At 45.7% G+C, this 15,229-nt stretch overlaps 1 protein-coding gene and 1 long non-coding RNA gene across 2 annotated transcripts; one reads left to right on the top strand and one right to left on the bottom strand.

The window, feature by feature from the left end:
• LOC110408120 lies at positions 1-870 on the bottom strand. The gene is made up of 2 exons (XR_002444171.1): positions 379-870; positions 1-294 (listed from the first exon to the last, which is right to left on the bottom strand). It is a non-coding gene; the product is annotated as an uncharacterized LOC110408120 (long non-coding RNA).
• On the top strand, positions 1,007-15,184 carry RAD21L1 (RAD21 cohesin complex component like 1). The gene is given in 16 exon segments (XM_021416559.1): positions 1,007-1,042; positions 1,045-1,055; positions 1,978-2,010; positions 2,012-2,264; positions 4,170-4,299; positions 5,585-5,684; positions 7,170-7,276; positions 7,669-7,854; positions 8,179-8,280; positions 8,916-9,029; positions 10,314-10,543; positions 11,475-11,577; positions 11,803-11,942; positions 12,562-12,651; positions 12,822-12,899; positions 14,104-15,184. Coding segments are annotated over 16 exon segments (1,887 nt in total). The 5' UTR covers positions 1,007-1,021; the 3' UTR covers positions 14,293-15,184.

Here is a 15,229-nt window from a genome sequence, read left to right as displayed (position 1 = left end):
TTTCCATGCATTTTTTTTTTTTTTTTATTTTCCCCCACGTGCCCTGGGAAGGCTTTCTGCCTGGATTAATTCATTTAATTCAGCTGATGCTGACCTGCTCCTCCTGAAATGGGTCTGGGGGTTACCCACCCCTTTTGCTGCCTTGGGGATGTGGATGCACACCACGCTATATCACGTTTTGTTTGCAGTGAGATATGTGCGTGCTGTGTGGCTGTGAGCGGCTCCTCTCCTGCGCTGTGTCAAAACGCACAGACTTCCCAGCACAGCATCCCCGGGGACGCATCCAGAACTGGGCTGAGAAAAGCACGGAATTAAAAATAAATGTAAGTGCATCCTGACACGTTAACCACATTTAGAGAGGCTTCAGTGCCAACCCACCCGGCGCTCGGAGACAAGTAGGTCACAGGACGCAGATTGTCCCGAATCAGCAGGAAAGGATGGATCTGGAGCAGGCGGGCAGGAGGGAGCGGGGACGGAGGAGAGCACTGCGCTCTGCTGCCTCTGCCACCCGCAGTTCCCTGGGAGGGACAGAAATGAAGATGGTTTGCTCCTGAGCAAAGCAACACGTGCCATCGAGCTCTGCATTTCGGGGCACCCGGCTCCTGCGGTGATGAGGCACTGCAATGTGCGTGGCCTGTGTACAGGCTGCCGTGACCCCACGGTTAGATGGGGCAGCAGCCATGGGGCTGGCGAGCCTGCAGCCGTCAGAGGACATCGTGAATGGATGAAGGGAAGGGGACGCGTCCTGCGCATTGCTGCTTTGGCTGTGATGGGTACTGGGAGCTGCCCTGCGCAGGGCTGCTGGGATCAGGGTGTGCAGCCCCAAATCTACAGCCCCAGATCGTGCCCTGGGCTGGGAGCTGCCCCAAACCTGCAGTCCCAAATCCTGCCCTGGGCTGGTGGGGTCGGGATGTGCAGCCCCAAATCTACAGCCCCAGATCGTGCCCCGGGCTGGCGGGGCTGCAGCATCCCCCGGGGAAAGGAGAGGAGGGGATGGAGACGGCCCAGACTGACGCTGCCAATGCAGGAGCACAGCGAGAAGGGAGACAGCCAAGGTCAGAGACAGCGCTGCCAAAATGCAGAACGAAATCTGCGGGAGAGCTGGAAATAAATAATAAGAGGAGGGAGGGGAGGAGGGAGCCTGGGCGTGGAGCGGGGCAGGGGTGGGACGGGGCTGCGGGGACAGAAGCATTGAGGAGGGACGAGGCGGGGTGGGCCGGGGAGGACGGGGCGCTCCAGGAGGGCTGTGGCTGCTTGTCCGTCCCGTTGTTCCCCTCCAGCGCATCCTCTGCCAGCGCAGGCCCCGCCGTTGCTCCCCGGCTCCACAGAGGGGACAGGGCCGCGGCGGGAAGCGGCGGCTGCGGGGCCAGGAGCTGCCGTGAGGGCGGGAGAGAGAGCGGGGCCGCCGCCACAGCGCCCCACAGCGCCGCGCCCCGCCCTCAGCCCCCGCTCAGTCCCGCTCATCAGCGCCCCGCGGAGCGCGCCCGTCCCCTCAGGACCGGACTGGGTACCCCATCCCCCAGCACCACGGTGATGTCCCGCAGCCCCTCACTGCCACCTCAAGGTCCCCCTCAGGGCCCTGTAAAGAGCCCATCCCCTCACGGCAGGGCTGACACCGCCATCCCCTCAGGGCCCCACGAAGCCGCCATCCCCTCAGGTCACATGAAGACCCCATCCCCTCAGGGCTGACAAACTCCCCCATCCCCTCATGGCACCATGAGGACTCCACCCCCTCAGGGCTCCACGGTGCTTCTCCTTCCCCACAGGGCCCCACGAAGACCCCATCCCCTTAGGGGCCCCACAAAGTACCCCCACCCCCTCGTGGTCCCTTGAAGACCCCATCCCTCACAGCCGCACCTCCCGCAGCACTCACACCATCCCACCCCGTGCCCACTGCTTCTCTTTGCAATCCCCAAGCCCCGTCCCTCAGCCCCAGCCCCAGCCCCAGCCCCATGACGTCTCTCCTTGTGCCTGCAGGTGCTGTCAGCTCCAACCCACAGCTCCAGCTCTGAGGCCCCAGCAGACGTTCTCCTTGGGACCTTCGCACCCTCAGCCAGCCCAGGGGAGAAGGGAAAAGCGCAGGCAGAGGCAGCTCAGGAGGCCCGTCAGACCCGCGCACCATGTTCTACATGCATTTGCTCGTGAACAGGCGTGGGCCGTTGGCCAAGATCTGGCTCGCTGCCCACTGGGAGAAGAAGCTCACCAAGGCTCATATCTTTGAGTGCAATTTAGAGACTACCATTAAAAAGATCATTTCGCCAAAGGTATGTTATTAAGCGGGAGAGTGGCTTCGGGTGAGCCCCGAGGTGTGAGTGCTGCAGGGAACGAGGTAGTGCTGTTGTGAGCACTTAGTAAGACGCATTTGTGGCTGCTTCAAAACCAGCGTGAGGCAAATTCCTACTCTGATTTTATTCAGTTCTGACTCAGATCAAGTCTCAATCCCATTTAATGATAGTAATAGAAATATTCTGCTCGTTATTTTACTCTTGGAGGTCTGTGGAATATACTCATCCCCAGTGTAAGAGCATTTTTACTGTAACATTCAAATTAGGCCCACGAAGATGATCAGAGGGCTGGAGCACCTCTGCTATGAAGAGAGGCTGAGGGAGTTGGGGTTTTCAGCCTGGAGAAGGGAAGGCTCTGGGGAGACCTCACTGCAGCCTTCCAGTACTTGAACGGAGCTTACAAGCGGGAGGGGGACCGACTTTTTACATGATCTGATAGTGATAGGAGAAGGGGGAATGGCTTTAAACTAAGGGAGGGGAGATTTAGGTTAGATATTATGAAGAATTTTTTTACTCAGAGGGCGGTGAGGCGCTGGCACAGCTGCCCAGAGAGGTGGTGGGAGCCCCATCCCTGGAGGCATTCAGGGCTGGGCTGGATGGGGCCCTGGCCCCTGATCTGCTAGCTAGCAACCCTGCCCATGACAGGGGTTGGAACTAGCTGATCTTTAATGTCCTCTCCAACCTAAGCCATTCTACAATTCTATGAAATATATTCCACTGATGGAGATCCAAAGAGCGCCCTGCAGGCCTGGGGACTACCATGTTGGTCTGAGCTCCTTCACAGCACATCACAGACTCGTCAGTGTTGTGCCACTGGGCTCTCCTCGGAGATTTTGAGCTGCAGGTACACAGCATAACCTGGGAATTGACAGTATCTGAGGAAATTGTCTCAAAAAAAAAAAAAAAAAAAAGAGTCAGCCATTTCACCAAAATCAAGGGCATAAGAAAGCCACTGTAAAATTGTACACAGACAATGGAGGGCCATTTTTTGCTGATCTGCCAGTAAATAACCTTTGACATATAATAACTATCCTTGCACTTTCAGTGGACTCCTGCCAGGCCCACCGTTATAAGCAGATAAGTATATAAATAAGCGTAATTGGAGACTCTTATGAGAGATGCTGTATTAATCCTTTGTGTATCACAGATAAGATATGACTCAAACAAGCACAGATGCAGGCAGTATCCATGACTTGGTCCTTCGCCTCTCATTTGCAATTGCATCCAAGGGAACAGCAAGAACATTTTGCACTGTCACTAATCAATGGCGAAGGGGATCCGTGGCTTTCTGCTGGTGCAAGCAGGACATTTTCCCCATGAAAATACCTGTTTGATAATTGGTAGTCTAAATTTCATCGTCTGTCTTCCACGGGTTATGATTAATTGAACTATGTTAAAATTACATTGGTAACATTTGGAAGTGTTCTCATAGACTTTGTAGTCTTTCTCCTGCACACTGTCCCGTCCAGCATTGGAATGGCCACACGAAGGGTTCTCGGTGCGGGAAGACTTTGCAGAAGTAAGTTGGTATAATGTTGGCTCACTTAAATAAACAAAGTGGCAAATATTAGAACATGTGCAGCTGCTTTCCTTTTCAGGAGGTGCTACACTGCTCACTGTCAGTCAGCTGGGACGTTTTAGGTCAAATAAGAGCATTGGTTTGGGACTTAGGCTTCAGCATGGCAGTGCTGCAGGGCAGAAGCAATTAGGAACTAGCTCTGAATATTCCTCTGTCTCCGATCCTCTATAACAGCACAAAGCTCTTGCTGGTGTGTTTTACCAGAACTCTGTTACTACTGTGCAGTATTAACATTTTAAATGTTTGGTTTTTTTTCCCCTCCCCCAAAATATTAACTCCTGAACAACTTCTTTACATCATCCAAGTTTACAGTAGCTCTGCGCACCTCTGGACACTTACTCTTGGGAGTTGTGCGGATCTATCACAGGAAAACAAAATACCTCTTGGCAGACTGCAGCGAAGCTCTGACAAAAATGAAGACAGCCTTTCGCCCAGGTTTGTGCAGAGTTCTGCATTTTCCCACCTGCGTCGCTTTCTGCTTTTATCATAAGACTTAACTGTGGTTGTTTCAGTTAAATACACACCACTGATCTCAAAGGACATTGAATTTATTGGTGCATACTGCTGATGGTTAGTCTGGCTGGCTTAATTCAACGCAATTTCGACTCTTTGACTCCTTTAAAAGAAGCAATATCTTAAATGGTCCTACAAGAAGCAGCTTGACTTCAGCTTCCATTGCTAGATAATTAATTATCACTACTGATGACTCCAACAACGTGTCTAAGAACGTGTTAGTGCCAGGTCTGACGGTGTTTTGAGCTCTAGCCACAAAGCTAGCAAGAAGGGAGCTGAGATGATGGAACCCTTTCCAAAGAGGCTGTGTGTTTGTCATTTTAAGGCGACAAATGGGGAGGCACTGCGGTCTGAAAAAAGGCTTAAAACACCAACATCTATTGGCAACCTAGATTGGTGGCAGAATATTGAATACCTATCCTACACGATATTCAAGGATATGATTACGATTCGTTAATATCTGTAAACGTGGAAATCACTCGAAGAATCACTTTCAATAAGTACGTAGCACTGTTTTTAATTGGTGCTGTAGCAGCTTGTAGAGGACTGCACAGCACAAGAACAGAAGGCAGCGGTCACAACTGCAGCAAGGGAAACTCCAGCTAGCTGCAAGAGGGGAAGAATTCACACTGACAGTAGTAAAATGCTGAAACAGGTTGTCCAGGGATGCTGTGGAATCTCCATCATCAGAAATAGTCAAAAGTGATCTAGCTTAAGAATTAATTCTGTTTTGAGCCAAAGGTTGGATTAGGTGACCTTCAGCAATCCCTTCTAACCTCAATTGTTCCAGGATTCCCTGGCTGCTAGGTATTTGCTGCCAGTTTTTATGATTATTTGATGCTGGAGAATAGTGTTATATAGACCCTGGATAGAAAAACAAAGCATAATATTCCACCTGAAGTTATAGTGACTTTACGTAGCTGTGTATAAGCACAATGTATTTACAGTTTTTCAAGAGCTGTACCAGTTTCCAACAGCAGCATGCTCTTCTCTGTCCATCTGTATAAAATATGGCTATCTATATGCAAGTTAAGTATTTTAATTCCTCTTTGGAGTCTTGCTGACAAATTGCCTAAGCTTTACCTTTTTGTTCTTTGTAATGGCAACAGACCTTTCCGACAGGTTTATAGACTTACTATATCTACTTGGGAGAACATTACTTTTATTTTATTGATATTTACATCGTGCTGTTTTCTGTTTCTTTTAGGACTTGTTGACCTTCCAGAAGAGAGCTGTGAGGCTGCTTATCAGTCCATTACATTACCTGAAGAATTTCATGATTTTGAAACAACGCTACCTGATTTAAAGTAAATTATTCCCTACTTTTTATTCATTATTTCACTGTTTTCAGAAGTAAAAGACCTCCTTACAGTTATCTGATCAACAGTGGCATGGAATAGCTTTGATTTGCCAGCTGATCTCCTCTAAAGTCTGAGCTGAACTCTACAAGGCTGCAGTCACAACACTGCGTGCTTGTGTAGAGTTCTCCAAGTCCATTTCATCAGAAAACTTTAACAATAACATAATGTATCGAACCCATACTTCCAGATTTTCTCATTTACAATTGTCTGAGTGAACCCTGCAAAGAAATTCCTGGCCTTGAGAGGAGATGTACAAGTTAGCCTGAATACTGTTGTAATACCATGGAGCCTGTGGTTCGTAGCCTCACAATGTCGTACTGTTTCGCTGTGTAAATGCTTTTCATTTCTGGTCCCTCGCTCTTTGGGGCCTGGGTGCCTTATCAGCTCTAGTAAGCTTTGCTCCTGATGAAAAGCCAATGTGTTTCTTTGGCTTTTCGGAATGAATCAGCACTAATGTAGAAAAAGTGATAAAAGCAGAAGGCTAAGATGTGTTTCCGTGCCCCAAAAGAGCCGGGATAGTGAACTTCAACAGATTTTCTCTGCACCTCACCATACATGCAGCTGTAAGCCTTTAGTATCTTGTAGGTACAGCTGGGATGTGATACTAGCTATTCCATTTATTCAAGTACTCCAGTGTTCCATAGCTTTATGCCTTTTCTGCCTACCCAAAGAATCCCTATGGTTTGATGTAAAGATGACAGTGGAACATTAATTCGATGCCTTCTATGAGACAAGTGTCTGGTAGTTAGCAGGGCCTGAGTGTGACCAAACTCACACAAGCCAAAAATTGCTGGCAGAAGAGTAAGAGACCTAGGAAATACAGAGATGAGTATGGGTGCTTCCCTTGTCCTCGTGGATATGCCTACTGTTTCTTGAAGAGATTGCTTTCTGAGTGCACATCTGCATCATTTGTTCACAAAATTCCAGACGTGGGGATTATTTTGAAGTCCATTAGCTAAATGCTTTCCTCTGATTCACAGACCTCTCCCTCCTTAGCATTTTGTTACGACCATTCCAGATTCAGTCTTCACTGTACAATGTACATTGCAGACTGCATAGGGAGGCCTGGCTAGCAGAGAAAGCAGCTGCCTGCTTGCTCAGAGGTAGCCCTTGTAACCAGCAGATAACATCTGGTTTCCACGTGCTCATTTTGAGCTTTTTGAGGAAATTCAAAGCAGTGATTTTTAGGAATCAAATCTTAAATACCTTGAATGCTAATGGCTTTGGGAGACAGTTGTTCTCTCTCCACAGAAATGAGGATCAGCTGGGCTACTTTCAATGCCATAGAAAACAGGAGTTATTTTTTGGGTTTTTTTTTTTTTGGCAGAATGTCAGGTTTGCAGACTGGTTAGCAACAAGTTTTCACAGTTGAGTGAAATGGTGAATGAGTTTCAGTTCATCCTGTATTTTGTATAATGTTTTTTTCATCAGTGCCATTGATGTTGCTGAGCATTTTACCTTGAATCAGAGCAGAGCTGAAGACATCACACTTAAAGAGGATTATGAAAGCAATGTACTTCTCTGTGATAGGAACTTTGGTGAGAGAAGCTGAGAAATTAGAAATATTCCGTAAGGAAAAGTATGTTTTATGCAATATGTTGTACAGTAAGTAATTTCTCTTTGTGAAGAAGTTATTACTAAGAGTATTTCTTATGCTTGTACTGACTGGCCTATCACATGGTCTCATGCTTAAAGTTCTCTGTAAGTACTCTGCCTAAGTAATAGAATGTGATATTGGAGACTGAGAATCAAACCCAACGTTTGATGTTTGTTACCGAGTTAGATGAAATTGACTTTTTGTCCATTCCATTCGAGGCATGGGATGGCCTACAATCTTCCGAAAATGATTTGAAAACCTCAGGAGATGGATAAGTACGTGTTTCCGATAAACCAATACAGACGGAGCATGAGAAATTCTGTCTTTGCTCAGATGAGGATCCAGACACACTGAGAAAACAGAGCTACTTCGATGTCAGCGTTCTAATGAGCAGCAACAACCCCGTGGCTGACCACAGCTCTGCGAGTGTGAGTGGAGACAAGGCTGCCCTGCAGGAGGACTCGTACTGCTTCGAGCAGGACTGCTTCGGAGATGAGGAGGCTGGCGCAGACATGATTGGTAGGTAACCAGAATGGCTTTCTTTCAGAATGTTTTTGTTATTGCAGGAAAACAAGGGAAACAGCATGAAAGGCATTGCTTTCAAACAGAAGTTCTTTTTTTTCTCCTGTTTTTATACTGCATTTTTTGCAACTTATCACTGTATGATCATTTAGACGTCACTAAGTAAAAGATTATAATATTTTTTTAGAGTTCAAGGCATTTGATTTATATTTCTTATCGAGTAATTTGATTTATATTTCTTATAAGTAACATTAGGCTACGTCAGGCTACTTCATGACAACTAAGGCTCAGGACGATTCAACTATGTGTTTTAAATTTAAGAAATCCTGCTGAGGGATGAGCAGAATGGCCTAATTAACGATGTTCTTGATATGGAGGAAGAACTTCCTTTGTCACAAGATCTGCGAGAGAACAGCACAGCCGGTGAGTTGGCAGCACCTCCTCCTCCTGCCTCATGTGAACTCTGCTCCTGCATGAGTTACTCCCATTCAGCTTTGCATGCATGGAATAATATCCCAAGCCCTTTTCCTTCGTTAGTTTCCTTTCCTTTTTTTTCTAACATGTGTCATTCACCATTTTAGGTATAATTTAATTGGACCTGGGAATTCTAGATACGTAACTTGACATTGCTTAGAAACACTTCTGTATGGTTTCCCATGTTGCTGGAGATCCACCCTGCAGCTTAGGCAGTAATGTCACTTTTGTAGAGGAAAGGAAGCAGAATGAAGTAACTTTGGATGTTACCTGCCAATATTTCTGACCTTATATTTCAGCCACAGATGACTTTTAGTAATTCATAAGGTGTTCTTAGTCCTCTTTTGATTCGGTATTGGTCTGTTGATAATTCAGTTTGTTTCACCACCTGCCCAAATAGGGTCTCGTGTCAGCAGAACATAAGCAGCAGCAATGCAGGTGTACTGGTTAAGGTCACTGTGAGATTACAGACTAAATCATAGTTTGCAAATTCTAGCCTTTTCTTTGTCTGCTATCAGTCTTGAATGTTGTGAGATGGAGAATTTATTCTGTCCTGTAAACTTTTTTGCTGGGTTTTCTTATAGCCGAGTCCAACCATGCAGACACTGCAGTTAAGACAGAAAATCATCTCATGAATGAAACAATACTTTTGCCTAAAGAAGAGGAAGGATTTGTGCTTGAGCCAGTTGATGACACAGGTCAGAACTCCATCAGTTTCTTGCTGACTGTTTGCATTGCTGTGTTTGGTTTTCTTCTTGTCAGCGTAAATATTTGCAAAACATGATTTTCACTTTCCTTAGCTCCTGCTGTCGGAGTTCTGTTTTATGATCATTCTTATACAAAACCAGTATCAGGTTGATCAGTATTATCTGATCTGCACAGTTCTCTGCTTACAGTTCCTTCTCCATACCAAACCAAGTGCTGCTGCTCTGCAGTTCTGCTTGCAGTGCAGCCTGTTCAGCAGTGTTACCAAAAGTTCAGCCGAGCTTTTATTGCCAGTGACACCTCCGTGATCTTTTGTGTGTAAAACGACCACCTTATAACGTCGAGGCTTTGGGGAAATTTTGTTTCATGATCTTTTGTCTTTATTAAGATCAAAAAAGAAAAGTGTCTCTTTTCATCTGTGAGTATATCTAGACCTCAGCTATTCTGATGCTATTCTGCTATTAGCAAATAAACAAGTTCATACTGACATGATATTTCGAATACTGGAATTTTCCAGCCTGCCAAGACAAGATTCAGGAAGCCATGGCTGTACAACCAGTGTCTCTACTGTGTGTTTACAATCTACATCTCGATATAATTGCCAAAGTATTAAACTGACAAATACAGATACGAATTGTGAGCTAATGAAACCTGCTGAGTACATCAGGAGTTCTTGGAACAATTAATTCCTGATGGATTAAAGACAGCTTACTCAGACCTGTTCACGTATCATGTGTTCTCATTAAGTCATTGTGTTCCTGATTCTTCAGCACAGTATTCATGTCTTCTGTAATTAAACATGTGTGAGCTTCCTGTACAAGAATACAGAGAGTAAGCTTCACAAAAACTCCTGGGGAAACAGACTTCCCTCTTAGACTTTGACTGTGAAGTCTGTGCAGCTCTTCAGGAGGTCTCCAGCTGTCCATTTACTCACAGTGGTTCTCTTCACACTTAAGTTTTCTGCGGATGGGACCTTATTGGCGTGCATCCACTCTGTAATGGCCATTGAAAAACATGCCTTGATCAGGAACAGGAGGGTTGAACCCCTCCTTGCCAGCTTTAAATATTGTAATTCCATACAATAAACATGTGGCTGAAGGGGAGAATTAGCTGAGGGTCTTCAGCTGCCCCCATTTCAGCTAGTCAGCGTGGCAGGTAGGCATGTCTGTGAGAGAGGCTGAGGATCACAGCGTTCTTAATGATGGGAGGGATCTATTGTGACCGTGTGCGTATTGAGGTCAATGCTTTTTTATTTTTTGAATACTTGATCTCTTTAGCTTTCAACCAGAGGAAAAGCAATAAAAGGAAGAGGAAGCTGCTTGTGGATGTGGAGAAGCAGCTCAGCTGCAATGCCATATACCGTCAGCTTAACAGCAGTGTGGGCACCCTTGTTACGTTAGACCTCGCGCCTCCGACCAAACAAACAATGGTGTGGAAAGAATCAGGAGGAGTGGAAAAACTCCTGCCCCAGCCTGCACAGCTTTTGTTTCATGCTGAGCTACAAACGGTAAACATTTCTTCCCTGTTGGTTTTTGTGCCCCTGTGTAGGTGATGGAGCTGTTGCACATCCAGGATGTAACTGTCAGGGGTTTGCACGCTTGGTTTTACGTGAACCCCAAGGCAACTGCAGGTGCTTAGCATCACTGGAAGTATTGTTTCACAGCACTGCTCTGTTGGATACCTCATGGTTCTTTGCATGCTCTTCACTAATTGCTTCAGCAGAAAGACCATCTGTACAGCTCCTGGCTTCAACCACCAGAGCTCCAGCAAGTAACAAATGATAAGGAGACCTTGCCTTCCAGGTGTCCCAGAGGTTCTGATTGCTGTGTCCCGTGGGTGAGGAGGGCAGCTCAGAACACCCCTTCCCATGGTCTTGGACCTTACTGCTCTTTTTGTGCAAGGGAGAGAGATTTGCTTCATGGAAATACGGTCTGTCAAATCCTTCCGTGCCCTCACGTATTATCTGACAGATCATTCGAAGAAGTTGTAAGTTTAGGGATGATGATAAAACAAAGAAAGATCAACTTGTATGCAGGGAGATGGGGAAAGGTGCAGTGCTAACTCTGCTCAGCAGCCTCACGCTAATTGCACTGCGCTTCCTCTGTTGTGTATGCCACAGATCTGGGAGGCGGGCTCTGCAGGCAAGCAGCTCAGCAGGTTCCTCGGAGCAGAACAGCTTCACCTCTTAGAGTCGAGATGCAGAATTACAGCTTGTTCCTTAGCTGTTCAGAGACGTTTCTTCATAGAACTTGCTGCCAAAGGGCTCTTCCTTTTTTTTTTTTTAAAAAAAGCAGGTTTAAAATGACCTAATGCAAATCCCTAAATCCTGGGGTGCGGTGATTAACATGCAACTCATCTTCATACTCTTGCTTTGATGCTTGCAAATAATCTAACGCTGTATTCTGCCAGGAAAAACAAATAAAAATAATTGTTTTCAGATCTTTGCAAAATACTTCAAGAGCAGTGGATTTGAGATGGGGAGAAACGTAACACAGATGGAATCTGAGATGGAAAAAACAAGGAAAGAGGAACACGCCACAGGTAACGCTTTAATTCTACTGTGGCAGAATTAGCTGTTCACCAATACTCTCTATTTTATGTGATGTTTCAGACACACACAGCGTGCAATGTTCTACAAATGAAAGGTCAAAACGTCTCAGCCATCAACAAAGTTGGCTGCGTTAACCATAAAAGTGTTTGGGTTTTTTTTTAAGGGCAGGTGAAAAGTCACTTCATCTTAAGCCTTGTGTTTACTTGTCGATACAGAGACACTGCTAACAGATGAATCAAGTTACCTGCAGGAGCTGGATCCCTCAGAAGCTGAGAGAAAAATGGGCGATGATTTGTTTGTACTGACAGCACGGAATGGCAGAAATGAAACCGTTAACGGCTTTGGTGAAACCCTAGTGAGCAGTTTCCATATGTTTTGCAGACCCACATGTACTTCCTGGCTTCGTTTTATGTTGGGGTTCCCTTTCAGTCAGGTTAAGAAATGATTAACATATGCCTTTCACTTCAGGAAAGTTTACTGAGAAGCGTTTTGGAAGACTCTCACAATGAATGAACCCTTAATTAAAATGTCTATTAATTGGTAGAGATTACAGTATAATCACTGAGTATGACTGGAACCTTGATATAAATCATAACCTGCTCGTAAAGAGAAGACGTTTTATCCTTTCTGAAGATGGTTATGTTTCTCTTTTGTGTCAAAAATTGAGAAAATACTCAAGCAATGACAAAATATGTATTTCTACCATTCTAATGTGAAAAGAGAGTCTTAGGAGTGTATAGAACTCTGTAAAGTTGTCAAAGAATGACAAAACTGGACTTGATGGCAGGAGAAAATTCATGGCTTGGGCCTAAACAAGGGTAGATCCTGTGTGAGAAAAGGCCTGGTAGAAATAGCAGCTATTGAATTGTTTTAGAAAACATTTATAACAATCAATTATTTGAGCAGAATTGTTATGATACAGAATAATAATGCATACCTGCAATACCAACTGATCCACCTTTCTGTTCTGCCAGCAGGATGAAGCAGCTTTCTCTGAGAGCTCCACGCTGGTGAATAATGCAACAGGCCAAGAAGCTCCAGTGCAGCAAGCTGAGATAACAGATGTATGTACACATAAAGCTGGCAGTTCTGACATTGCAGAACAGAACTGCGTTATTTCACAGAAATGGGTTTTTTTTTTAAGTTATAATTCCATGAATTTACAGTGGGTTTTGTTGTACTAACCATTTTTAATACACTTGCTCTCTAACTTTCTGTTGTGTTTCCCATCAAGGAGCTAGAACTGAAAAATAAAGACAGTGAAGAAATGAAGTGGAGCAAAAGAACTCTTCAGTTATTAAAAACGTTACAGGTAACAGTGCTGGATTTTGAAATTAGAGGCCCAAACCAGGTATTGATTTCTGCTGGACTGTTTCAGAAAACCTCCTGCTTCCACTGTTTAGCGTGTTGCAGTGTGTCATATGCAGAGTACAGCTGCATCTTGTTGGGTGTTTGTGGAGGAAACCAGGATTCTGAGTGCCTGACATCATGTCCACTCTCCCACAGCTGCTGGAATTGCTAGAATTTTCTGCACCTTTGTTTGCAGTGCTTGCTGTAGCTCTGAGACCTTGTTCTCTTCAGCATCCCTTCAAAGCCCAGTTCCTACTGCCTGCAGGTGTGCTGGGCCTCCACTGTGCATTGCAGGCTGCCTTCATGTGGCTGTTCATCAGCTTGAGCTGTTTCTGAAATGAAGGCTATGGAAAAGAGTGGTAGTGATGCTGACCCCTTCTCTAAAAGGTTTTAATGCCCCAGAGCTTTCAAGATGCTTCAAAATTAGCAGGGCAGGCTTTGCATCAGGAAGGCTTATTCTGCCTTCCTTGCAGAAATAATTTCGGGACTGGTGAAGCTGTGTGATACCACGTGCTCTATCAACAAGAACATGGCAGGCACCTTGGGAGGCAGCACAGGCTGTTCCAACACCAAATGTCCAAACCCTTGCTGGCTCATCTGGGTGCTGAGCTCCTGCCAAAGCAAAGCACACCAAGCCTTGCTCCCAGCCTGGCTTTTCCCCATGGCTCGAGTTTGACTCTGCAGCCTTCTTGTTTGTTGAATGACGTGAACACCTTTAAAAGGTTTTGTGCAACACCTGTAAATAACTACATATGTAATGTACAGCCATTAAAAAATGAGCAATAATCATGATAAGTTAGCTGTAACTGACGTTACTTGTGGTATAGCTGGTGTTCTGTCTCCCAAGAACAGGGCATGCAATGATTTCTATTGGTTGGCGTCACGAAAACCATCACAGATAGGCTTCCTCATATGCTTCAGTGCTGTTTCGCTGAGTTCAGTGGGGCTGTGGGCATGTGTAGATGTTAGTAACATATGTAGGTGCCAGCAATATTATAGAAATTAAATGTTAAGAGCCACCGTGTACATGTCAATGCCTGATAAGATCCTATTCAAGGCCTCCTATAAGCAGGAAACAATCGCTCTGAGCAGCGCTGTTCAGCTCGGACGTGATGAGCTCTGCTTTTCCATGACCCACCTGCTTCTCTTTTTCTCTCCTCCTGCAGCACCTGAACAAATCCGGCGTGAGTTCCTTCAGCTTACGGGAGCTCTGCCGGAAGAACAACCGAAAAGAAGCCGCGGTGAAGTTCTACATCTTCCTTGTTCTGCAGAAGCAGCTGGTGCTTGAGCTCGTGCAGCGCGCCCCGTTCGCAGACATCACAGCCGCTGCCGGCCGAAGGTTCAGTGCTTGCTGAAATCACACAGCAGTCAGATAAGCTAAGAAAAATACCGTTCTGGTTTGGGTTTTTTTTTTTCCCCTGCAAAAAGTGGAACTCTCGTCAAACCACGGCGAACTGAGCAGAGCTCTCTTTCATTTCTGTCACCTCTCAGAACTAGCTGGTGCCAGTGCGTGGCTGCAGCGCTGGTTAGCGAGGCGTTCACTGGTGTGTTTGGTTTCAGTATGTGTATGTTTATAAAATGAGCTGTTACTCACTCTGTTGGTAATAGATAGCTAAAATACATGCTCCCCCTAAGACGCTTACAGCACAAGGGATGTTATGAAAGTTCCTTAAAGCCTTTCTTAAAGTCCAGCATTGGAAATTAGGTTATTTTCAGCTTGTCTGTGTTAATTAGGTAACACGCTCAGTAAGAGAAAAGGAGTCCTTTAAGCTATCTTTGTCAAAGACTTGAGTCTATTCCAAATTATTTCAAAGAAGGTTCAGTATTTGATGTGTTAAGGTCCAGTAGGTGAGTGTCTGCAGCATCGCCATCGTGTGTTGAGACAGAGACTTCTGCTGTCCTTGAGGTCAGGAGGAAATCCTGCTTCCTAGAACCCCCGCAGCATTCCATTTGGTGGGGCGTGTTTGCACGAAGACGAGCAGCTTTACTCCTGCGTAGGCCAATTTAAAAATGGATGTTCGGCTGGAAACGTTAGCGATCCTTTGTGGTTTTTATCTAAGTTAGGAGAAGCTTTAACACCCGCTCTGGCGTTTTGTAACGTTAGTCCTTTCCATGTGCTGAGAGCAGACGCGCCGAGGCAGCGCAGCGTGGAGTGGCCGTGTGTGTGTGGTGCTCCAAACAAAGCACCCCAGTGCTCTGGGGACGTTGATGCCTCTTTATACGAAATCAATAAAAGTCCAACAAAGATGTTGCCTGAGCTCCCCGATGTTTGTTCTGAAGGGTCAAAACTGG

This window comes from Numida meleagris, chromosome 19 (genome assembly GCF_002078875.1).
Source record: "Numida meleagris isolate 19003 breed g44 Domestic line chromosome 19, NumMel1.0, whole genome shotgun sequence".
Lineage (NCBI taxonomy): Eukaryota > Metazoa > Chordata > Aves > Galliformes > Numididae > Numida > Numida meleagris.
The sequence above is the reverse complement of the archived record's forward strand: the minus strand, read 5'-3'. Positions and strand labels throughout refer to the sequence as shown.